At 43.1% G+C, this 24,303-nt stretch overlaps 1 protein-coding gene across 1 annotated transcript in view; it reads right to left on the bottom strand.

Annotated features, from left to right (window-relative positions):
* Positions 1 to 21,513, bottom strand: part of SDC2 (syndecan 2) — a 112,736-nt gene extending 91,223 nt beyond the window's left edge. The window contains exon 1 of the mRNA XM_040972618.1: positions 21,154 to 21,513. Within this exon, the coding sequence (XP_040828552.1) occupies positions 21,154 to 21,213 (60 nt within the window). The 5' untranslated portion in view covers positions 21,214 to 21,513. The remainder of the gene's footprint in view (positions 1 to 21,153) is intronic.
* Between the last annotated feature and the right edge of the window lie 2,790 nt (positions 21,514 to 24,303).

Raw genomic sequence — 24,303 nt, 5'->3', positions numbered from 1 at the left:
ATGATCTCATATCAATCATCGCGTTGTTTGCTAGAAAATAAATCTCCACTGAAATCACTCCTCAAAAACACATAATTGTTCCTTGTGTTTCTTCTGTAACAAATAGTTATCACTTGGATAGTTTCTCTGTTAGGGAGCATGTGGAAACCAACAATAAACAACTCTGCCAACAAACCGCATGAGGACTTCATGCAAAAATGAAAGATGGAATAAATAATGTTTAAAGGTCTGCTTCATGCTTTTCAGAAGCTCTTTGCAGGAAACAGGACATGTTCTTTTGGTCCACAGGAAGTACTGAGCACCGCACAGGCCCAGGCTCCTCACCCTGCAGAGACTCGGCCTGCAGACTGCATGCCCTCTACACACCACTAGCACACAGTTCTCCCACACTCACCACTAACTCATGCTTCCTGTTCTTGCTGCATTCTGTCCAAAGGCCCTGTGACCAGTGTGTCTGGATGGACTGGGTTGAGTGTGAGCTCTGTGTGTGTGTGTGTGTGTGTGTGTGTGTGTGTGTGTGTGTGTGTTTAGATGCAAGGCATGAAAATGAAATGATCAACATCAGTCACAAGTTAACAAGACACATCTCCTGAGAGACAAATGGGATGGTTCTCTTCCAAAGGGTCCCACTTGAAGACTGCCAGGCTTCGGATCAGAAACATGAAGTGGATAAAAACAAACAGCTGAAGAGGTGAACCATACTCCTTCGAATTGTCATTACTGCTCTATCCCTGCACCAGCTGTGAGCAATTAGCAGCCTACTCTGTATTTCTTGACCCCACAGACCAAGAATAACATGTTCACTAGATGTTGCACCTCCAGATCCATGGTTGGTGGCTCTCAAGGCAAGGGCGGTGGGTCACAGTCTCTCCAACTCTATCTACAAGCCAGAGACACACAGCAGAATCTGGAGTCTTTCTTTTTTTCTGTGTCAGGCATCTTATCACCACGAATTAAAATCACCAAAGAACATGAAAGAAGATCACACGACAGGGATTTCTGCATCATGGAGCCCAATCTCACAATGACCCATAAAACCAACCACTCTGTTGGAGGCAGGAGGACCCTCATGGACAAGTTTCCTAAAATATTTAACATCCTAAAGTCCTGTTAAAATCAACCAAGGGCTCCTACAGGAGTGGCAGGGACCCAAATACTTGAGCTATCTATCACTGACTGCCTCCGATGGTATTAGCACGAAGCAGGCACCAGAAGCAGAGTTAGGACTGGAACCCAACTACTCTGATTGGGGATGCAACCCAAGCAGAGGCTTCACTGCTGGAGAAAAATCCTATTCCTTTCAATCCTACCTTTTACCTCGTTCCATCTCCCTAGCCACCTAAATTAAGGTTAAAAAAAAGCAACCAATACAACCAAGTTCAGTTTTAAGATTCATACATGGGCCCAGCACTATAACCTAGTGGCTAAAGTCCTCCTCGTGCATGCACCAGGATCCCACATGGGCGCCAATTCTAATTCCAGCTGTCCCACTTCCCATCCAGCTCCCTGTTTATGGCCTGGGAAAGCAATGGAGGACGGCCCAAAGCCTTGGGACCCTGCACCCACGTGGGAGACTTGGAAGAACCTCCTAGCTTCAGATCCGCGCTACTCCTGCGATTGCGGCCACTTGGGGAGTGAATCATCGGATGGAAGATCTTCCTCTCTGTCTCTCCTCTTCTCTGTATATCTGACTTTCCAATAAAAATAAATGAATCTTTTTTAAAAAAAGATTCATACATACACACAGATATACAAATACAGTAATGCATATTATAACACAGAGAAATGTAACAGAATTGAGAGCTCAGGAATAAACTCTCATATCCATGGTCATCCGATTTTCAATGGGAGTGTCAAGGCAACTCAATATGGAAAGACTATTTTTTTTAGCATAACTTGTTGAAAAACTCTACACCCCATGTTAGAAAGAACAAAAAAAAAAGAAAGAAAGAAACTGCACCCTTATCCCACAACATTGGCAAAATACTAAAGTTACAGACCTAATTGTAAGAAATAAACTACAAAATTCTTAGGAGAAAAACAAAACAGAAAAAAAAAATGTTCGTAATCTTCATTTAGGTGAAGTTACATGATACCAAAACCACAAGCAAAAAAAGAAAAATATATATTTGACTCAGAAATTAAAAGCATTTGTGCTTCAAAAGACACTATCAACAGAACAAAAAGCCCATAGGATGAGGAAAAATAGCTACAAATTCGGTATCCAATAAAGAAACTATATTTAGAATAAAGAACTCTTAAAGATCAATATTAAGATAAATGATCTAATTTTAAAGTGGGCAAAGGATTAGAATAGACATTTGTTTTCAGATGAAATACAAACAGCTAGGCAAGAACACAGAAGACATCTTGATCAACATCATCAATCAGTAGGTAAATAAGCTCCAAAGCCAAAATGAAATTCCCCTTCACATCCATTAGAATGACTAAATCAAAAGGACAGACAATAGCATGTACTGTAAGAATGTGACAGATGGGAACTTTCTGGGCACTGTGGATGACACTGTACAGCAGAAAATCATGTGACAGATCTTCAAAATCTTGTATGATCTAGATATTTTACTCCCCAACAGATACTCCCCCCCAAAACATGGAAACAGTGGAACACAAGGTGGTATAACTGTACAAAGAAATTCTATTCCACAAAAACATGTGAGGAAGTATTAACACATTCCACAATACTGACATGGCTTGACAACATCCTAAGTCAAAGACCATAAAGTTTATGATTCCACTTACACAAAAGGTACAGAATGAACAAATCTGTAGAAAGAGAGGCAGATTAATGGTCGCCTAAATCTTGGGACAAAATGAGTTCTTTTATTTTGGGACAGGATAAAAAATTTGAAAATTCCATTGTGGTAACAGTTGGACAACTTGGGGAATACACTAAAAACCCCTGAATTGTGTATTCAAATGGGCGAATTTCTGCAGTTAAATATTATATACATACGCATCAACTGTAAACATAACATACTGTTCGACAGTTCTCCTATTACATGTCTAATTAATTTATTTTTAAATAAATAAATGATTTCTGAGTAATGCTAATACATTTTACAAAATTTTCCATTTTGTAGATGACATTAGATCATCAAAAGAACATCAAAAATATTAGCACAGAGATGGAGTCCACAAAAGATCAACCCACACTTTCTAGTTTCTCAGTCTAAGATAGGGATTGTATAATTTCAGCATGTTTAGATCGCATTAAAATGTACAGTCTAGAGTGGGAACCAACAATGTACATTAAAACAAAATGCTCCTACCCCTAAAATTCTAGCTTATGAAAAAATCATTTGGGGCAAGTGGGCCCATCTGCCTGAAGAGGACCCTCTTTGTATTCTTCAGATGGTCCTGGAACTAACGAGCCAGAAGTTAGTGAGTGTGTCAGGATTACTCTCGGCCAGCATTTTTCACCTGCCCCTAACAATTCTTACCATCAATTTCATAGGCTTTAGAAATTGCTTTCAAATTTAAAGATTTCTGGATAAACCATGCTGGGGGAAATATTTAGCCTCTGGAACGCTGAGATTCATCAGCTCCTTCAGAGTGCCTCCTCCTGGGAAAGCCACTCTAGAAGCCTCATGACCTTTCTAGAGTACACTCACTTGCCCTGGTTTTAAAAGAACTCTCACAGTCGAGGACAACAAGGCCATATATCCAGTGGTTAATATTCTCAGCCTGAAACACCAGAAGGTCTGTTGGGAATTTTTATCGCAAAACATAAGACACCTGGCCTTCATGTCCCAGTGTCCTATCTCTACCAAATGGACAATATTTTCCCTTACGCTGAGAACTTTGCCTCCTACTCCAACTTCTATTTCCCACATCAAAAACAACCTCTGTCCTTCTAACTGGGAGGAAGAAATCTAACACAAAGCAGCTAGATGAGGCGACATCTCTGAGAAACAAAATGATCCATTACAAAAAAACTTTACTAACTTACTTAGCTAACAAAGAAGAAAGGAGAAAACAGCATGTTAATCTAACATGAAATTGTAAAAGAACTTTATTTTGAAGAAGTAGGTATAAAATAGGAGAAAAGAAAACCTGACGTCCTTTAGAAAAGGATGGTGATAGAATATTATAGAACTAGTCAAGGTTTGCCTGCAGAAAACAGATGGTTTTAGAAATAGAAAAATGGAGGCAAAAGTGGTTGAGTGATCCAACAGAGGTCACCTGCAGCTACTGGCAGAGAGGGGGCAGCCTAGGTCAACTCCAGTCTTCTGGCTATCTGCTCAACATCCTCTTGCCTCACAGAGAAGAAAGAAGGAAACAGCCAAGGAAATCTGCTGGAGGGAAAGGGGGCAGAGAAATTCTTCATAACCAAGAGTGCTGCCCATCATTGGTTTCAACGATGCTCCAACAATGCTTCATGCAAGGAAGCCTCATGAGAAGGCTCTGCCCTAGGACTCATGGGTCATGGGTGATTACAGCACATAGCACAGAACCATTCTCACTCAGTCTAAGGAGAGTTAGCTGGCCCATGTGTGAAATGAGGAGTAAATGCTTGGGAATCTGAGAACTACCCATGTCCCTTTCCCTACACCCTCTTCTTCCTGGCTGGTAGACCTTTGCGCTGCTCCCAGCCTCCCCTCCTTTCCTCTCCCAGCTGGCCTCACATGGTATCTGGACATGGCCTCTGGCTCACCCAGCTCGCACAGTTGAGTTGGTCATTCAAACTGTGAACAAATGCCAAACTCCAGAGATGATATAGTTCCTTAAATTAGGCAAACAGAAAGTCTATCTGAAACTACCATACTCTTTGAACTTGAGGTCAACAAAAGATTTCAGCTGCGAATCAGATAAAGTTACAAGGAAAAGAAATAAAATCTATTTTATGTTGCACCACACTCAACTTCAAAATATTTTAAAATCAATAGACTTTTTGGAGGCTTAGAAGGAAGCTGTAAAGGTCAGCCCGTTTCCCCAGCCTGCTGATGGTCTGAACCTCCTCCAAAGACCCGACATCAATGGCCATCCACACACAAACTTGTTAGCTCCAGACAGGGGTCAGCACCACTAATCTGGGTGCAGGGGCCACTTCCATCTCTGACAGCCTTTTCTCAAGTTTCTTCTTTCTTTCATTCAAGCAAAATCGATCTGGATGGAAATTTGCATCCCTTTCACTCCACATTGTCCAAAAGAATGCAAGGCTCCGGGTGACAAAGGGTCAGATGGAAGTCATTAAATTCTGTCTTCCTGGTGCTTATTGGAAGACGATACTTCCAGACAATGTTTTTATTACTGTTTTTAAAATGTGATGTAAAATGGAACCCCTTGCTCATGAAGAATATTAAAACAGTTTTAGATTAAGTAAACTAAATATTCTATTGAATGTCTATTAAACACATCTGTAAATAGTTTATGTTATGGGATCTACTTGAATCTTTCTGGTTTTCTTTCTCTGTTTACACCTCAAGGCACAAAACAACAAAAGCAGCCTGGTAAAGACTCACAGGAGTAGTTAATGCTCAGAGGAGAGAAATAGCAAATGCCAGAAGGCAGATCACAAATGCTCTCTTAATATTTATTAAGTCAACAATAGTGTTGTGAGTGAATCTTATTAACGGATTATACAACATTTTCGGCAAATGAAATTTTAATTCACTTACATCAGATGTGCCTACAGTCCATGTTTTTCATTAAAAGGACAATAAGTGTTTAGTTGAGTAGCTTGGAAACAGCATGATATTTTGGATATTATCATTAAATTTCTATCATTTAAAACTGTTGGACTTTTTGTTAAGAGCCTTTAGAATGTTCTGGTTGTATAAAGTATAATTTGAGCATTAACGTCATCTCTTTAGAGTTTGTGGAAAAGGCCTTCAGGTTGGGATACAACCCCCAATACTTCACAGAATGAGTAAGGTAGGAAGATTATATGGAAAGAAACCAAACCTTGCAAACAACACGGTAAATACAGTTCAAGTTATGATTTCTATAGCAGTCATCCTTGTATCCTGCGTATGCTGCAGGCCTCAATCTAGAGGTTGGACCTTAAATATTCAAAGCATCTCATTCAGAACATTCTACTAAGAACTTACCAACCAACAATTTTCCCTTTATTGATGTTTACGGCCTATTAAAATAAGAGATCAGAAGATCAAAAGTACATCATTAGTCTCTTGTTGAATAACCTCAACAAATACATTTGTCTCTAAGTGCCATCTGCCTCATATGCTAATGATTTTCAATGATTCCATACTAGACCCAGCTGACGCCCCCACTTTCAGCACTCCGTGTTCTCCACGTCCCTCCCTCATCTCAGGTGCAGCTCACTCACTACTATATCAACTACACCAAAAGGGCAACGCCTGAACCCAAACCCAAATGGGCCCGCAGCAAAAGTCTTTTGTCCTGGCAAAGTTATGTAACGTTAAAATCGGTTGACAGGGAGAAGAAAAGTTATGGTGACACAGCCAGAACCCAACTGATGACGAGGACGACACAGCACATGGTGTCCAGCCCCCATAGACGCCAGTCTCCTCCTTAAGGTGACAGTCCATTTCTCCTTGAGGTACCAATCCCTTCTTAACCCAGTCCATGGAATCAGGTGATATTTTCTCTACGCAGAGGTCAGAGAGGATGTGTCTGACCCAGGCCAGGCCAATCATGAGTCAATGAGATGCTGCTCTGGGATGGCAGAAAGAGTTGTTCTTCTGCAACTGCGGAAAGGAACGAATACTAACAGGAACTGCGAGACTCCATCTTTACCACTGTGGAGAGGTCTCCCCTGGCTGTCATCTGTATCTACTATCCTTTCTCCAGTAACACAACCTCCCGAGATTTCAGTCAGGTAAATATCCATGTATAGACTACATTCATCAGTTTCATTGCACCTTGCGCAGTCATATGACTACACTCTGGCCAATGAGGCATAAGAGGGATGATATATTACACCTCCAGGCTGTGACCTGTAAGGGAATGGGTATATCCATCACTCTGCTGAACAGGAGGTAGGAAGAGTGAAGCAGTCAACTGGATCCAAAAGTAAAAGCAAGAATGGCAGAGACGTCCCATTAGCCTTGTCCTTCAACTGTTACGTCAAAGAGCATTAAATTTATTTTAAGCCCCTATATTTCAGAATCTCATTTTTAACAGTTTAGCTGTTATTTTAATTCTATAAGGTTTGGGGTTGAATCTAACAAAAGGAAGTTGAGCTAAGAAAGAAAACTTGAGGCCTTATAAGATCACCTATGATTCTAGACGTAGCCAGACGAAAAAACAGCTTTTCCCCCAGGAACTTCTGTGCTATCCCAGCCACAAAGTTCCTTTTTATTGCTTAGCCCAATCTGACTTGGGATTTTATTATTTGTGCCTGAAAGTGTTTACTGTCATCACTGATTTAAAAATATAATTTCTAGTTATTTATTTGAAAGGCACAGAGAGCGGGGAGAGACAGAGATCTGAGAGAGAACGAGAGATGTTCTTGCTCACTTCTCAAATGCCTGAAACAGCCAGCATGCCTGAACTCAATTATGATCTCCCCTATGAGAGACAGGAACCCAGTGCTTGAGCCATCACGTGGCTGTCTCCCAGGGTGGGCCTTAGCAGGACACTGGAACTAGAAGTAGAGCCTAATGCTCCTGGGGCCTTCCAAGTAGTGGCTACTGGTGCCATTCTGTTGCCCCACAAGGGTTGCTTCTCTAGTCACCACCAAGTAGAAGCCAAAGCAGCTATTCTGCCATTTCACAAAACTTTCAAACAAGGGCATTCTAGAGAGTGTCTTCTATAAAGGAAACAGCATATTTCTATAAAGCAGTGTTTCACCAACTCATAACGTGCATATGAGTCACTGTGAATTTTGTCATAATGCAAACTATGATTCAGTAAATCTCAGGTGCGGTTTGAGATTCCAGGCTTCTAACAAGCTCCCAGGTGATGCCCACGCTTGCTGATGTGGGCTGCATTTTAAGCAGCAAGTTCTTCCAACAGTGGTCTCCAAGTGCAACTGCACAATGGAATCATTAATTTTGGCTTCAAAAACTCAATACAACTGCTAGCCCCCTTGGCCAGGCCCTCGTGAGGATAGGAACCACAATTCAACAGCTTTTAGCAAGCCACACCATCTCCTGGAGAGCTTGTGAAAATTCAGATTCCTTGGCCCTGTCCACCCTTCCCAAGTTTCTGATTCAGGGCTGGGGCCCAGAATCTGATTTTCTAACAAGCACCTAAGTGACACCTGCTCGTCCATCACACTCTGCAAACCACAAGCCTGATGCTGGAGTTAGTGTCTCCTTTTAACAGATCTCAATTTCCTCCGAGGTGAAAAAAAATTACCTATCATTTATCAGTGCTGTAGAACCTTTATCTATTAGGTATGTGCCCCTGACTGGGAGCAACAGGGAGAAAATTCACATTTCCACTCCCTTAATTTGTAAGATTAGGCTCTGTGTGCATGCATTATCCTTTGACGGATTTAACCCTTTTGTGCCCAAAACAATAAGCAGTAATGCTGCATTTTTCTTCTAGTACCACAGGTTTATTGGGTTTAAAAACCTATGAATCACAGTAAATGGCTCATTTTAACAGCTTTCTCGGAATAATCCCTCTTCCAACTCTATTGCAGGACAGATACATGTTGAGTGGCAGTGTCTAAAGGGTCAGCATTTTCATGTCATCCAGAAGAGAAAATTTAAAAAGCTTTGCGAATTCTTAAACAAGGCTTCCCAGTGCCCACCCCACCACCCGAGTCAATTAAAGATGTAATCCCCCTCAATTCATCAGATGGAAAACTGTGTTTTTTAGGGTTGAGTGAGGGCAAGCATGCTCCCAAATTAGATATTTGAACAAAGTAAACCACAAGCAGACTAGATAAAGGGCTGCTGCTTTTTTGTGCGCAAGAAATGACTCAAATGTCTTGTCCTCCTCGGGATAGCCTAAAGCACTCTCTCTTCCGTTCTGAAGCAGAAACAACACAGCCCCGTGGAATTAATGTGACCAGAACCAGATCCAAGAGGACCACCATTAGGACACACAGGCAGGGCATCCACATGAGCAGGAAATTCAGCCAAGTCCTACAATACATTTCCAATCTGTCAAACACACAGTTTGTTGGTTCAAAGCATGAACTCTGGCAAATCTAATAAACTGACCAAACATGCATTTCTACAATCACACAAGTGCCCTTTGTTCCACTAAGGCAAGTTTTCCTTCAGAAGGGAAATGACTTCTTTTTTTTTTTTTTCTTTTTTAAAGCATCTCACTAAATTAATTTCTAGAAACCTGGTCTTTTAGGTGAAGAGCACTCATATGTATCACAATCCACCAAAATAATTATAGATTAAAAAAACCAACAACAATAAGAAAAAAGGCCATATCAAATGCAGCTTTGACAAATAATGATGGCTAGCAGGTGTGGGTCAATTATAAAAAAAATGAAAAGTACTCATCATAGTTCCAATCACATCATGGATCAGAGTGTAGCAATATTACACATGCTTGTGGTGTGTGTGTGTGTGTCTCAGAGGACTTAGAGAGAGAACTACTGGCTCACTATGCTAATGGCTGCAAGGGCTAGGGCTGGGCCAGGGCTAAGCCAGGAGCCTGGAATCCCATTCAGGTCTCCCACATGGATGGCAGCAGCTCAAGTACTTGGACCATATTCCAGGGCCTTTCCAGGTGCATTAGCAGGGAACTAGATCCAAATTAGAGCATCTGGGATTCGAATTAGTGCTCATGTGGGATGCTGGCTTCACAGGTAACAGCACAAAGTAACTGCCTTTTAATAAAAACCCTTTTCGTAACAGTATCATTTTATGCAAAAACTTGACTCAAAGGCATTTATGCTTTTCCAAAATGTATAAAAGCGTTGTTCAAAAGGAAATCATTGGAAGAAGAAGTTGAACCTACACCCAATTGTGGCAAAAGAAGCTAAGCACAAAAAGCATTTCTAGCTTGGAGTATAAATGTGCCAGACTCGTCTGCTGAAAGGTACCAGATGTATTTTTAGATTAAAAACCCAAAAGGTCGTTGTGGCACCGAGAGGAAAGCGGTCTTCTTCGACTTCGACCTCCCCTGTGAACACTGGTTCAATTCCTTGCTGATCCACTTCTGATCCAGCTCCCTGAAAATGACCTGAGAATATCAGCAGAAAATGGCCCACATGCTGGGGCCTCTGACACCCAAGTGGGAGAGACACAGACAAAACTCCTGACTCTTCCAGCCTTTTGCAGATGCCTGGAGAGGGAACCAGCAGATGGGAGATCCCCACACAGCCAACCCCAAATTCTGACTTTCCAAAGAAACAAAAAATGTTTTCTTTAAAAACAAAAGAAAAAAAAATTCAAGCAACGCTCTTTATCCCTCAACTTACAATAACAGCCTTTGGCCTGCAAAGAACACAGTGTTAGTTCACAGAGGATTTTGCTTCTGGTCCTGATTCTTATCTCCAGGAAGCTTTTATCTTCTGTTTTGCCTGTAAGTCTCCACCACCTTTCTGAGATTTACAAATCAGCTTGATTGCAGCCTATCATCTCTCTGGTCTTCCAAATCCTGGTGTGTTGGGCTCTCTTCCCCTAACTAGCCAGAAGATGCACCAAGAAACAAAGAAAGTGGCAGGCATACAGTTTTTGTTGCACATTGTGACACCATCTAAATAAATATCACCTCAAATTACTCATTTTGCACAAAACACATGAGCGACATGGATGCAGAGTATTTCACCTAAATGTGTGTCCCATTTAGTACTCATCTATTCAGCACACACATGCCGGAAGTAAGTGCGCTATGTGCTAACCATGAACTCAAGGGATGCTGGAGAAGGAGAAACCAAAAAGAAATATTTTATGGTCAAAAGTAATCAATCAGATGGTTTAGCTGATGCTTATAACTGCCTCTAACTAGCTATGTGTCCTTGGACAAGTTGCCTAACCTCTCTGGATGTTTCCTTTAAAAACCAAGTGCTGCTTTAAAATTCACTGTTGCAAGCACTGAAAAAGAATCCGTAAGAACTCGGAGAACTCCCCCTACAGCTTTACACCTGCTTGGTTATTCAGGTAAGGCTAATCTTACGTGAACACAAGCTCCAGTTCTCCCCTTTGGAGCCCAAGGCTCACAGTGTATGGGGAATTAGCCTGGATGAAATAGAAGGTTTCTTTCTCCCCTGATACAAACATCCAGCAGATCATTCAGGTTCTAAACAATTTCTCGCTCTCTGTGCTTTTGTACATTTTAGTATTTGGCAGTCTCTCCTTGGAGAACAGATGGAAGAAAAGAGAAAAACATGAAATCCAGTGTCTTCAAGTCATCCATAGAATTCTAATGATTTTCAACACACTATGTCACTTCAGGAAAGCTTTTGTTTTCCTAAAAATTCAGTGATTTCTCTCCAACAGGGGCCCGATGCTTCCTGACTGTAGTTTGGGGCTGTCTAGATTGCCAGACATATCCAATTAGATTTCAGACCAAAACTGAGTCCTATTTTACAGATAAATCATCTGTGACGTATGAGCACAACTTCTCTTCAAGCACCCTACGTGATGAAAACGCAAGTAATAGTTACTTGAAAGTAGGCACCATGTCATTAAGCCTGTTTAGCTCGCAAAACCAGCCAAGTGTTTTAACCTTGGTAGGTATGCAAAGGTGGTGAGTCAACTGTTAACTAATTTACCAAAAAGATTGGTTCAGTCACCAATCAAGAAAAGTATAAAGCATAAACAACCTAATCTGATTCAATCAAACCATTACTCTTATCTAAATGAGCTTAGCAGTAGGGCATAAAGTTCAGATTTTAATTCGTTAGTAAATTTAATATTAATCAGTGTTTACAATTTAAGGCTCCAATATTAACTTTCTTTAAACATTCTGCAATGATTATCCGAAGCACATTCCAGTCTGCACTAAATGTGCAAGTTGTACACAAGCCCTCTGTGCACTTCAACAAAATGGAATTCAGGGAACAGGAGATAAAGAAAAAAGCTTACTCCCGCATCACACATGCCGGGTTAATAAAAAAAAAATCAACCAGTCCTAACTTTGTAAAATACTACATCCTTTGGTGTTAATATCAGAATGCAATTAAGAACCATGAAATACTTGTCCACATGCATATACATTTTTAATATATTCCAGGTTACAAAACCTAAAGCTATATGAAAAGAGAAAGTTGACTAACATTATAGGTTAGGTTTTATGTCAGAAGTTTTCAGTCATTTTTGAGGTTAATCTTCAGGATAACCAGTGTATTACAATCACCACTTCCACAATAAAACTTGTTTGTAGATGCTAAGAAAGTTTTATAAAGTCACACAGGTTTTAAATGATGATGCCAAAAACTAAACCCCAATTTAGCAAATCTCCAAAGCTTCAAACCACCTCCTGCAGGATCTTAAATCAGGGGTGCACACAACTGAACCTTGGCAACATGAGAATTACACCACCATATCAACTAAAATCTGTATATACTGTAACCCGGCCTTTACCAGGCTGTCACACACCTGTCACCCTTGCAACGAGAGATTGTTGCCTAACAACTCAGTCAACAGGCGCCTTTGAGTTCCTAAACACGTCTAGGGAATTTAGCCTTCTGCACAGATGCACCAGCCTTAATATAGTAAACCTTTAGTTCACCAGATTTAAGGACCTTTAAATTGAGATTCTTTTATCAGATACTTTTCTGCATTTGTTGAGCTGATCATATTATCTCTTTAAACTGTTAGTAAACTGCACTGCTTCTCCAGGTTGAAGCCAATCTTACTCAGGTTCATCATTATTCTTTTAATAAGCTGTTCTATTCAATTTCAAAACACTCCTTTATAGTGTTGATATCTGTGATAAATGAAAATGACACCTATAATTGGGGTTTTGTGTATGTGAGTGTGCTCTTCTTGTCTGATTTTGACATCAAGTAATACTAACCTCAAAAAAAGAACAGCCTGGGGACAGGTATGTGGCGCAGCAGACTAAGCTGCCCCTTGAAGTGCCTGCACTCATTCCATTAGCAGATCAGGCAGCTGGAGTTCCAGCCCCTCCACTTCCAATCCATTTTCTTGTTAATGGGCCTGAGAAAGCAGCAAAGGATGGTCCCAGTATTTGGGCCCATATCGCCCACATAGGAGACATGACTTGCTTACCTGGCTCCTGGCTTTGACTTGACCTGGTTCTGGCTAAGGCAGTCATCTGAGGAGTGAACCAACAGACAGAAGATATCTCTCAATATGTCTCTCTCTCTCTCTCCTGCTTTGCCTTTAAAATAGATTTTTTTCTTAAAAAAAGAGCTTTCTATCAATCATTCTCTAAGCTCCAGAACAACAATCATCAGTTCCTTGAAGAATCAGTGGAACTTACTTATATGACCATCTTGGACCGTTGCCATTTACTTAATTGAAACTGTTGTGGAAGTGACTGTAGATTCCATGTAGTTCTAAGAAATAATAGAGATCCCTGACCCTTTACCTAGTTTCTCCCAAGTGTAAATTTGTATATGTGTATGTTTAGTTCCACAAAATTCTATCACATGTACAGGTTTGTTTACATATAATCTTTGTAGGTAGATAGATAGATAGATAGATAGATAGATAGATAGATAGATAAACTATGTAGATGTAACCAAAGTTTTACTATGCCTGGTTTTATACCACATTTTTACCCATTAATTTCCCAGCTATAATCACCCTTCAAATTTGGGTACATGAGATTTAATGTTCTAACTTACATGTCCTCCAAATCTATTTTAATGTTTGTATGAATTTACCACTGTATGAACTAGAATCTCTCCTCTAAGCACTGCTGTATCGTTTTACATTCAGGTCATTTCCATCTTCTAAAGCGTTCCAGGGCTTCAATAAACACATGGTAAATACTTTTTACCAAGCAATGATAGCTTCCTTTAGAGAGGTGTGCAGCTTACAGTACCAGGAAGATGGGCTTTTCATATTCCAAAACAGCTTCATCCAGCTCCAGTGAGGAACCTCCCCTTACGTTTTCCAACCTCACTCCTTTTTAAAGAAAAATTGAGTATACATATATGCCCAGTTTCCCACCATGGCTCTAACCCACACGGAGACAGTAAAGACAGTTGCAGCTATGACAAGCTGAGCTCTATCAAGCACTTCCTGAGCAACATCCTGGGTTGGACTGCAACACATGAGCTCCCAGAGTGAGTCTGTGTCCTTACTTCTTAAGGGAGCAGAAAACCAGGAACTACAGCTAATACGTAACATGAAGCATAGATATGCCATAACATTCTAAGCTCCTCCTATTTTGTCTCATTCAATCCCCAAAGCCCATTTCAGGATGCTCCATTTTACAGAGCAGAAAACGGAGTGGAGGTAGGTTTAAAAATGTGTTCAGGGTTACATAGGAAGTGTATGCAAACCCACAGAGCTCTCAACTCCAATGTGTAGGTCCTGCGCCACCCTACCAGGGTCTGCTCATTCAAAGTCTTACTCGTGGTCTCCAGACTAACTCAGATGCTCTGGAGAGGAACCAATGCAAGGCACTTGGTTAAAGTTCCTATTCTGGAAGCAAGGTAGGGTGGGGTGGGTATACAGGCCAGAAACAAAGTGAGGAGCCAGAAATTATGTATAAGACATAAGCCTTAAGGAGCCCCTCATTACAAGAGCAAGCTGTGCTGGTTTCTATTCAGAATGAAAATGAGCTCTGATGCATGGACTGGCCTGGATGCTAGTCTGGCTGGTATCAGAAAACATATGGGCAAATAGCAGCCTGCATCACAAGTATCAGAATTGTGCATCTGATTCCTGTGCACGACATGCAGTTCAAGCTAGAAACAGTTACCTGAGTCAGTAACCTACCTTTCTGTAGTGTGAATGAATCTCTTGCTTCAATAATAAAACCAGAAATGTTTGATGTTAGGGCAACACATTATGCCTGATGAATACATACACTTTGTCACTTTAAAATAGATACAAATAAAACCGAAAAGAAATAAATGTTTGTCAGGGATTTAGCAATGACTGATTTGGTTTACCATGGAAGCACAGAAAATCCAAACACTGCAGGCAGGAATTCCAGTTCATCACTTTCCAGATGGAGAAATTGAGGCCCCATGGAAGAGTTAATTACATGTGTGCAAGCCTCACCTTGGCTTCACTTAAAATGGCACGTACTTATTTTTCTGTATATTTAATAAGTTACACAGAACACATCTTCAACTTTTTCCCTTTTCTTTAAGAACGTAAAAATGTTTCATGATTGGATCTTACTTCATTTGTCACTCCTACCATGAGACTTAGATACAACTAATTATATATTCTCCTGCGATAGCAATCCTAGTTGTGTTTCATGTATCTGTATAATCACAAAGAAAAATATGAATGAAAATGTCCTATATATGTGCACGTGTATATTTACATACACATTATGTGTATGTATGCATATGTATGTGTGTATTTATTTTATCACCCTTGCAATGAGAGACTGTTGCAAGGATAACCAGCATGTTATAATACACACACATACACACACACAGAGTATGGGCCCAGCCTAGTGGATAAATCCTCACCTTGCCCATTCTGGGATGCCATACGGGCGCCAGTTCATGTCCCAGCTGCCCCACTTCCCATCCAGCTCCCTGCTTGTGGTCTGGAAAAGCAGTTGTGGATGGCCCAAAGCCTTGGGACCCTGAACCTGCGTGGGAGACCTGGAAGAAGCTCCTGACCCCTGGCTTCAGGTCAGCTCCACTTTAGACACTGTGGCCACTTACAGAAGACCTTTCTCTTTCTGTCTCTCCTTTTCTCCATAAATCTGCCTTTCCAATAAAAATAAATAAATCTTTTAAAAATATATACTATATATGTGTGTCTCTGTGTATATATACACATGTATGTGTATGTATGTGTGTATATATATACACACACATATATACACACAGACACACACACATAGTATCTTTATAACATTTTTCATGGTAGCAAAAGAAATGTGAAAATTTACATATCACATCTATACTTTTCTACAGCTTAGAGCAGAAGATTATGAACCAGCCATGATGTCACCAAAGGATACAGGTTGGCTTCACTGTGCTAATATGAAATTCAAGTGAAAAGATATCTCCAAAAAATTTCAAGGCTTCTCTCCTTCTCCTGTCCTGCCAATTCTTTGAGAGACTTGAGACAAACAAACAATATCCTTTCCTAGTCAGCAGCCATCACGCTCCTCTAGCCTTGCTGTGAAAGCTAAGGCTGCCCTAGGAACAGACATGCGAAAATGTACTCGGGCTTCTCAATAGTAGAACTAGAAACCGAACTGAATTATTTTCAGGCATTTGTACCCTTAAAAAGTAGAAATACTCTCCTTTTCTGTCAGCAGGGTGCCAATATTCCCTGTGCTGCCCTGCCACCTCATTCTAGACGACCAGCAGGGTGTGACATGAGCTAACCCTCTTTGCACCATCCTGGCATCTCCCAGCCCAAGGTAGTCTGACATGCGCTATGGATGTGTTGGAACTGTACATCAATGTCTTGTTTATTCTTCACTCCCACCCTGCAGTGCTGATGAAGCCGAGTTCTACAGGAATCAAACCTGGAAAAAGTACCCAAGTCTAACACTGGCTTGGCCTCCTTAGCTGATCTTAGACCACACTGCCATCTGCGGATGCTTCCAGCAGAACTTCAACAGGAGCACCAAGTGACTCCACAATTTTCCTAGCCCAACAGTACCAGCACTTAGGAACATAGAAATCAACAGGTGTTAACCCAGCTCCCTGTCTGAACTCAGGACTGCTCAGGGGTCAGAGGTATGGAAACAGGGTTCTTCTCAGACAGTGCCAACTCTGGTGGCTGAGAAAACCTGCTTCTCCAGAAAGTCAAGGAGTTTAAGAGGCCTTAACCAACATCTTAAATAGAAAGAAAAATCACGCAAAGCACCTGGTATGCCTCAAACCCCATTCACAAGCTCCTTCATTTTATCCTTACAAAAGTAGGGATCCTCAAGTCCAATTTATTTACACACACACACTTATTCAAATGACTAAGTGTTTAATTATCTTGTCCAAATTCTAACACATTGAGTGGGAAAATAAAAGCATTTGAATCCAAACTTGTCCATTTCCCCAAAGCCCAAGCCCTTTGGACTGTAATCCCAGATACTCCTGGAATCTTCAGTAATAACACAGAGAGCGTGTAATTAAGGGGTGACACCACTATTCCAGACCAGTGATTCCCAAACAAAGACAACTTATTACAATCATCTGAGATATTTCATAAAACTACAGATCATCCCCACCCTCCACCCCCATTCAGGCTTCTGATCAGATGCTCCAGGAGCAAACTCTGAATTCTGTATTGGCATAGATTTCCAGGGATTCTGATCATCAGTCTGTCTTAACTATTTACAGAAGAATTACACAGAAACAGGTTGGATCAGTCATGAAGCATCACAGGGACCTTAGAGTAATGACACAGTTTAAAATGAGAAACACTAAAGAGCTGGCTATATGCAGGGCATGTGCAAGACAGGGACCAGTTACACCAGACAGAAAGGGCCAGGAGACATGATGGGGAGACGAGGAGCAAAGGGGATGACTAACAAGGAGTGCTCTCAGAGAACAGCATGCAAATTCCAACATTGGCAGACTCCACACATTGATAACAAGGACACATCAAGGTGTCTGGGCCACTAAAAAAGTGGGAGAGAACATACCAAACAAGAATGATTACCACAAGGCTACTGTAAGTCCCAAATCTCACCCCAAAAAAAGAGAAAATGGAAGTAGGATGGGGTGACTCGGAGGTAATCACTTGTTCACTAGAATGCAAGTTCCAAGAAGGCAGGAGAGATCAGACTAGTTTGCCAACCACTGTCACCCTGAGCAGGTGGAGGGAAAGGCCAATGGACATGAAAGTCAACCAAGATGAAAGTAGAGGTTTTCCTTCCAAGTCAAGTCCAAAAGATTAGAATAAAATGCCATTGCTGGTATAGTCCACTCAAAAAGTCAAAGCAGAGAAGTGTGCTTGACTGGACTCCCTACAAATCTTAATGACAGAGCTGGAGGAACTCTTGTGGCTGGCTCAGGAGCCTTGCCGACCCAAAGAGGCCCCAAGCCACCTGCAGTTGGACAAACATCTCTGGGGGCTTCCGGAGACCCATTTACAGAGTTCCACCCAGGGAAAAATAAGCTGACTTTCTGAGAGCCTTTTCAAAGTAATGTGCATCCAAGGCACCATCTGACTCATCATGTCCCTGTACCTTCCAGGCCACCCTTTGAATCGTGGGCACCACTGAGACCATTGAGACTGGGTAAACAGAATCCCAGCGGCAGGAGATGCGAGGTATGCTCAATCCCTGCTTCAACACTCATCTTTTCTACCTATTTGATCTTTTCAGACCTTACCTTTTTCAATGGCATGTCTCCTCCTTCTCCTATCCAGCTGACAGAGACACAGCCCTTCTCTATAAAAATTCCCTAACAAAAATAATCTGCTTCCTGACCACAGCAGTCAAACTATATATATATTTTTTCAAATCACTGCAAAAGGTTACATGACTTCCATTTTATTTTCCCTTCCAATGTAAACTTCCCAGAGCCTGACTTTCATAACACACTGAGAGGTAATGAATGAGTCCAAATGACTTGACAGTTTCTTTTTAATTTACAGAGATCTAAGCTTGTTTATAAAATTCCACTGGTTCAAAACACTTCCTTTTCTTAAACATATTTCCAGATCAAATTAAGTGTTTGCAGCGGTCTGCAATATATTATTTCTAAAGATAAACAGTCATGTTAAAAAAAAAAAAAAAAAGATGGAAAGCCTGCAGCATATCGCTACTGCCACATTCGGTCGGTCTCTGCCCAGTGTTCCTGCAAGCCGGACCGGCCAGCAGAGTGTATGAATGGACCACGCGCTTGCCTGCCATCTCCAGCATCCGTCAGGAAAGGCGCCCGCTCATTTTCATGTTCATTCCCCCAGCGAGGTGATACTCAAGAATTTACCAACTGCAGACATTTTGCTTTCTTCTTTAAAATCAATCACCACTTCCAAATCCTAAAAAAACGGTTGCTGTTTCTGAATGAAGATGCAACCAAAGCCTAAACAGAATATTCCATAACAGCCGAATTTTTAAAAACTGTCTTGCAACCGCATGGACATGTACACAATTACGTATGAAATGAGTGACGCTGAAACAGCCCGACTTACTGTCTCACCGACAGTTTCCACGTTGCGTTTTTGGATGATACTCCAATTCCAAAAACCTGTGTCTTGCACAAGGAAGCAGCTGACTCAGAAACTGTCTAGTTTCGGTTCAAATGTGGAAACACCAGAACCACAAAGATATTGATCTGAAGGGAGAGTTACCGTGGGGAGGGCACGTACAGTCCAGCCAGGACCCATCCCGAAGAAACACCTTCAAATTCATGCAAAATGCCGACGGGGCGGAAGAGGGAGACAGGCTTTCTCTCTAACATCTCCAGACAGCCATCTTTCCCACTAAACCCTCAACAGGTAAGGGGGAACATACAAAGTTCTCCTAACCTCCTTTCAGCTTTGTAGTGAGGCTGCCTGAGGGGGGGAAAAAAGAGAAAACTCTCCCTTTGACCTGTATTGCAACAAGATGAGCAACATTTTCCCCCTTAAAATAAACAAGAGAATCCGCTAGCTTTTGTGAGCAAGGAGGCAAAGTTCATCCCTAGTTGGGAGAATACCAACCCCAACGATTTCTGCCACCCATTACCGGGCAGAAGTACTAAGACCAAGAGTTCTCTCTCACATTCATCATTGCCACCGAGCCTAAGGGACCTGTGAGCACCCACAGCAGCTCCTACACTGAGTACCAACGCCCTTCAGTTGCTTGATGTCAAAGGATTCCCAAGCCTAAACTGTCTGGGCTCAAAAGCACATAATGGACACATACTTACATAAATACGCACATACATACGAAGGAAAACCACTCACAAACCACTTAAAGATGACATACAGTAATTCGCCTTGGAAGAAACAGTTCAGTAGGAACGCATACATTATTAAGTGGCAAACAGAGGGGGCATGGAATACTAAAATGCCCTCTTTCCCTAACTGAATAAGGGGTGCACTGGCTGCCACCTGGTCTGCCAGAGCCCAAGTGAGTGGCCAGGCAGTGGCCGAGGAGAGGCCCAGGAGGCAGTTCCCATTAGAGGGCGCTCCTTGGGCTTCGCAAGGAAACCAGCTCCAGCCCCAGAAACGCATCCTAAAGGGGAAATCAAGTTCCCCCAGCCAGCTCCGGAGAGGGAGGCTGGGTGCCCGCAGGCGGCCCCGCCCGATTGGGGAGACACGTCCCGGCTGGGGGAAGCGCACCGCTGGGCGGCCAGGCCAAGTGTGGAGAGGGAAGCCCCGGTGTGTGAAGCCAGACCACGCCGAGCAAAGCACAGTGTCGCAGGCACCCCTTCTCGCCCTGGCGGCCGCACGCCACTACAACCCGGTTAAAATGTCCTCCTGCCCCCAAGGCCCCGCGGGACTGCCCTCTCACCCCTTCACGAGGACACGGGCGCCGGGAACTGGGATTCGAGGCTGTGGCACTCAGGCATTTTCAAGGACGCACCCCAGCACCCTCTGCATGGACGCCGAATGCATTTCCATTTGGTGTCTGTTACCTCACCCCAGCCTCAGGGAGCATTAAACAAAAGAACTTTCGCAAAGTTTCCTCTCTGGACATGCCGGGATTTCTTAAATCTGAGTCCCGTCTCCCCTAAAGTTTTCAAGTCATTCCTGGGTCTTGGGGTTGGCCAGAAGATGGGGGTGAGGGGTGGCGCACGGAGCAGATCTGATTCTTGGCGTGCCCTGCCAGGGCTTCCGACCCGGGTCACCTTTTCCCTTCTGTCCCTTGTGGAACACGCAGGAAGACTCCCGGAGCCCAAGAAGTTAGAGGCGACCTCGGGGGAGCCCGCTCGGTGAGGTAAAAACTGCGATTCCAAAGACCCTATCACCAGGGACGGAGGGGCAACTCTCCCCAAAGCCATGCTTTTCTGTGAGTGCCGGCGGAAAGGAGGTTGCGGAACCTGCGCTTTCACCCCCAGAAGCTCCCTAGGGACCAAGTGCGGCAGAGGGTCGCGAGTCGAGGGAAAGTGGGGACTGTGGGAGGAGCGAGGGGTGCCCCAGGTGGCACTCCCCAAGGGCGCCCCCGACTTCCAACCCGGCCCCCAAGTACCCGAAATGGTGAGAGCGAGCGTCTGCCACCTAGCCCACTCACCGACTCCGCTGACACGTAGGCCACCAAGCCCAAGGTGAGCAGGATCCACGCACGCCGCATATTCCCCCGGGAACGGCTGCTCCTAGCCTCTGCTTTCCACCAGCACGAAACCAGCCTGCTGCCCAGCGCTCCGCACAGCCGGCGCGGCGGGATCCCGAGCGAAGCAGCCGCAGCTACAGCGGCTCCTGGGAGCTGGGGGGCTCGGCAATTCCGGGGGGCTCGAGGGCTCCGGCGTGCTCTGCTTCCTCCTGCGCCTGCTCCCGTCGTCCGCGCTGCGCCCCGGGAACGCCGCGGCGCCCTCTCACTTGTTGGTCCTGGACACGGAGTTGGTACTCCGAGGCGGCTGTTCCCTGGAGCTCTTTCTGGCTCCTCGGTGGTTTTTCTCCCCCTCTAGGCTGCCGCCGACTCCTTCCCCCCGTAGGCGGTTCAGTTCCTGGGTTTCGGGATGAAATGTGACGGCTCGAAAGGCTGAAGCAACCGAAGTTTGGGGGCAGAACGGAGGGGGCGCGCGACTCGCGCGGCAGCAGCTCCCGGAGTATCTGGAGAGGAGCGCGTCCGAGCCGGGCTAGTGGCTCAGCAGCAGCGCTCCTCCTCCTCCCGCGCCGCCGCCTCCCTCCCCGGGCCCTCCTCCTCCTCCTCCTCCTTCTCCTCCTGATCTTTTCCTCCCGCTCCCCCTCCCTCCTCCCTCCCTCTGGAGCTTGCTTCTCTTGGCTCCTCCGGTGACTCTGGGGAGAGGAGGCGGCAGTGTGACTCCCAGATAAACCCGGGACAAATTCCTACAGGATTACACCCCGATTGGCAGCTCTGAGCACCAGTGGGCGCTAGGGGCCCCCCCGCGCTGTGCTGCGCGCGGATAAACCAGTGCGTCTTCATTTTCCCGGGGACTTGGATCTTGCCTTTCCTCGTCCAAGCTCTTTTCTACCCTGTTTTTTTTGGGGGGTTTTTTTCCCCTTTCTCTGATTCTTCACTTTCGCTTTTCTGAGGACAGATCAGAAAAGACACACAGAAGAATATTTCACTTTCATGCTAAATTAGAACTGTAGGTAAAAAGAGCTTTGAGAGTCGGGGGCGGGGGGGGGACAAAGTTTATAGATGGCGATATGTTAATAATTATTTTTATAACAGGAAAATTACATTTTAAAAGAGAAGACATTAAATGAAGCGAATATATATGAAGAGCAATTTCCACCCTTCGATTCTCTAACTCGCCCTCCCACGCGTGTGCACACACACACACACACACACACACACACACACACACACACACAGGAAGGGAAGAAAGAATATGAAAAGCCGGAATGCAACAGTTTCAAAGCTCATCATTTCATTAAAGGCTTAAATCCAGTCTGCCTCATACAGTGTGCGTTCCTAAAGCATTTTATAGGCTCCGTTTCTGTATAGAGGCATTACCGCTTGGAAGCTACAAATAGGACAATTTGATGAGAATTGGATAGGCCCTGAATAATAACAGATTTGAGAGAATTTCAAAGAGAAGAGGCTTAAAGCCATTTCTATTTAGCAGGGGATGATGAACAGGTATTTCCTGAGTGCAAGCAACAGAAGCATTTTTTATGGAGTTGTTTTGTTCTTGGAAGTTGATGTCTTGACATGCTACAGACATGGCAAGTGCATATTTCCTTTCCATTTCTGCCACCATTTTCTCTTCTTACCCATGGAGGAAGTACTTCTGAGCATGCCACCCCATGCAATGCCCACTCTTTGAGGCAAAGTCCTCTCTTTGGGAGCCATTTTGTTCTCACACAATAATATGTTTTCGGATAGATATGCTGCTCTAAAGTTGAATCTATATACTGTGAAAGAAGTATGAACCTTTAGTATATAGAGATCTACACGTGAATATAAGGTCCTGGCAATTTCTGAACTCAGTATTAGAACAAAGCACAGGCATACCCTAAGTGAAAACTAAAACGTCTGAGTGACATCACTGCAAGCATGTCAAAGAAAGAAATTTAACTGAAGAATAAGAATAGCAAGTCAGAGATATCCAGCTTTTCCATTTTGTTTGCCAACTATCAACCTTCAAGCACCCATGGGCCAATCTAAGTCCTTAGCAACCACACAAGTTCCAGATGTGGGGATACAATGTGGTATGCATCTCTACTTCCAAATCAAAGATGGACTGTCAATGAAACTGGTAAATATATCATGACAATAGGATGCTGGACTTTCTGCCATTGTCCATACCTGCAATGTGAATATAAACTTTAATAGCAGAATGATGGACTTTTGACTGTTTAGGAATATATACTATATACTAGTAAACTATATATAATATATACTATTGTAATAATATAGAGGAAAATCAGAGGGGGGAGGGGATTTGGAGAGATGGCAAGGGAAATCTCAGGACTTATGGAACTCTATCATATAATAATAATAATAACAATAATAATAAATTAAAAGCAGCCTGGAAAAATAGAGGACTGGACACAAGAAGAATAAGAAGATGAACATTGTAATATTGCTTGCTTCACATTCCTTGGATATCAGAGCCGTGACCTATGCTGATATCAGTCCCATTGGTGAAGAACAAACCATGGCCATACTCTTAAGATGGATTCTGTGGGTTGCAAAACCGGAGATTATTGGGCGAATTTTGAAAGGAGATTCCAAATGAGAATGAGCAGTGTGGAGAAACACTAAAAGCCATGAACGCGTTATCCTAGCCCAAAAGGGACCTCAGTTCCCAAGTGGATCTGGTTCACTTTCCAGCAGTTTCCGCATCAGTGTTGTCCCCATCAGCTAAAAATCCATTAAGTTAATCAAAATTCTAAGAAAACAGTGTAACACAGCCCTGCACCAGCTCTCACAGTTACTGCTGCTTATGACGGCATCCACCTGAAAGAGGCATGATGCTTGCTCTCTGATTCAGTTTAAGCAGGCAGAGAGAAAAGTAAAGCAGCAACTCTGTCTGTTGGAGGAATGTGCCTGCCCCACCCTGAAGATGTACCCAAGACTCTGGGTATTTTTCAAATTCTCGGTGACTTGTTTTTTTGTCTTTTTTTTTTTTTTAAGACGATGAGGCAGCATGGAGAAAGTTTGTTAGAAAAGAATCAGTGCCATTTTGAGAGTCCTATAATGCCAAGTATACAAAACAAATAAATATTCAAGGCCTTGTGTTCAAATGCA

Source organism: Ochotona curzoniae, unplaced genomic scaffold (assembly GCF_017591425.1).
Source record: "Ochotona curzoniae isolate NIBS_2020 unplaced genomic scaffold, NIBS_Ocur_1.0 contig_2318, whole genome shotgun sequence".
In the NCBI taxonomy this organism is placed as follows: Eukaryota; Metazoa; Chordata; class Mammalia; order Lagomorpha; family Ochotonidae; genus Ochotona; species Ochotona curzoniae.
Note: the sequence above shows the minus strand (reverse complement) of the source record. Positions and strands in the feature narration are given on the sequence as shown.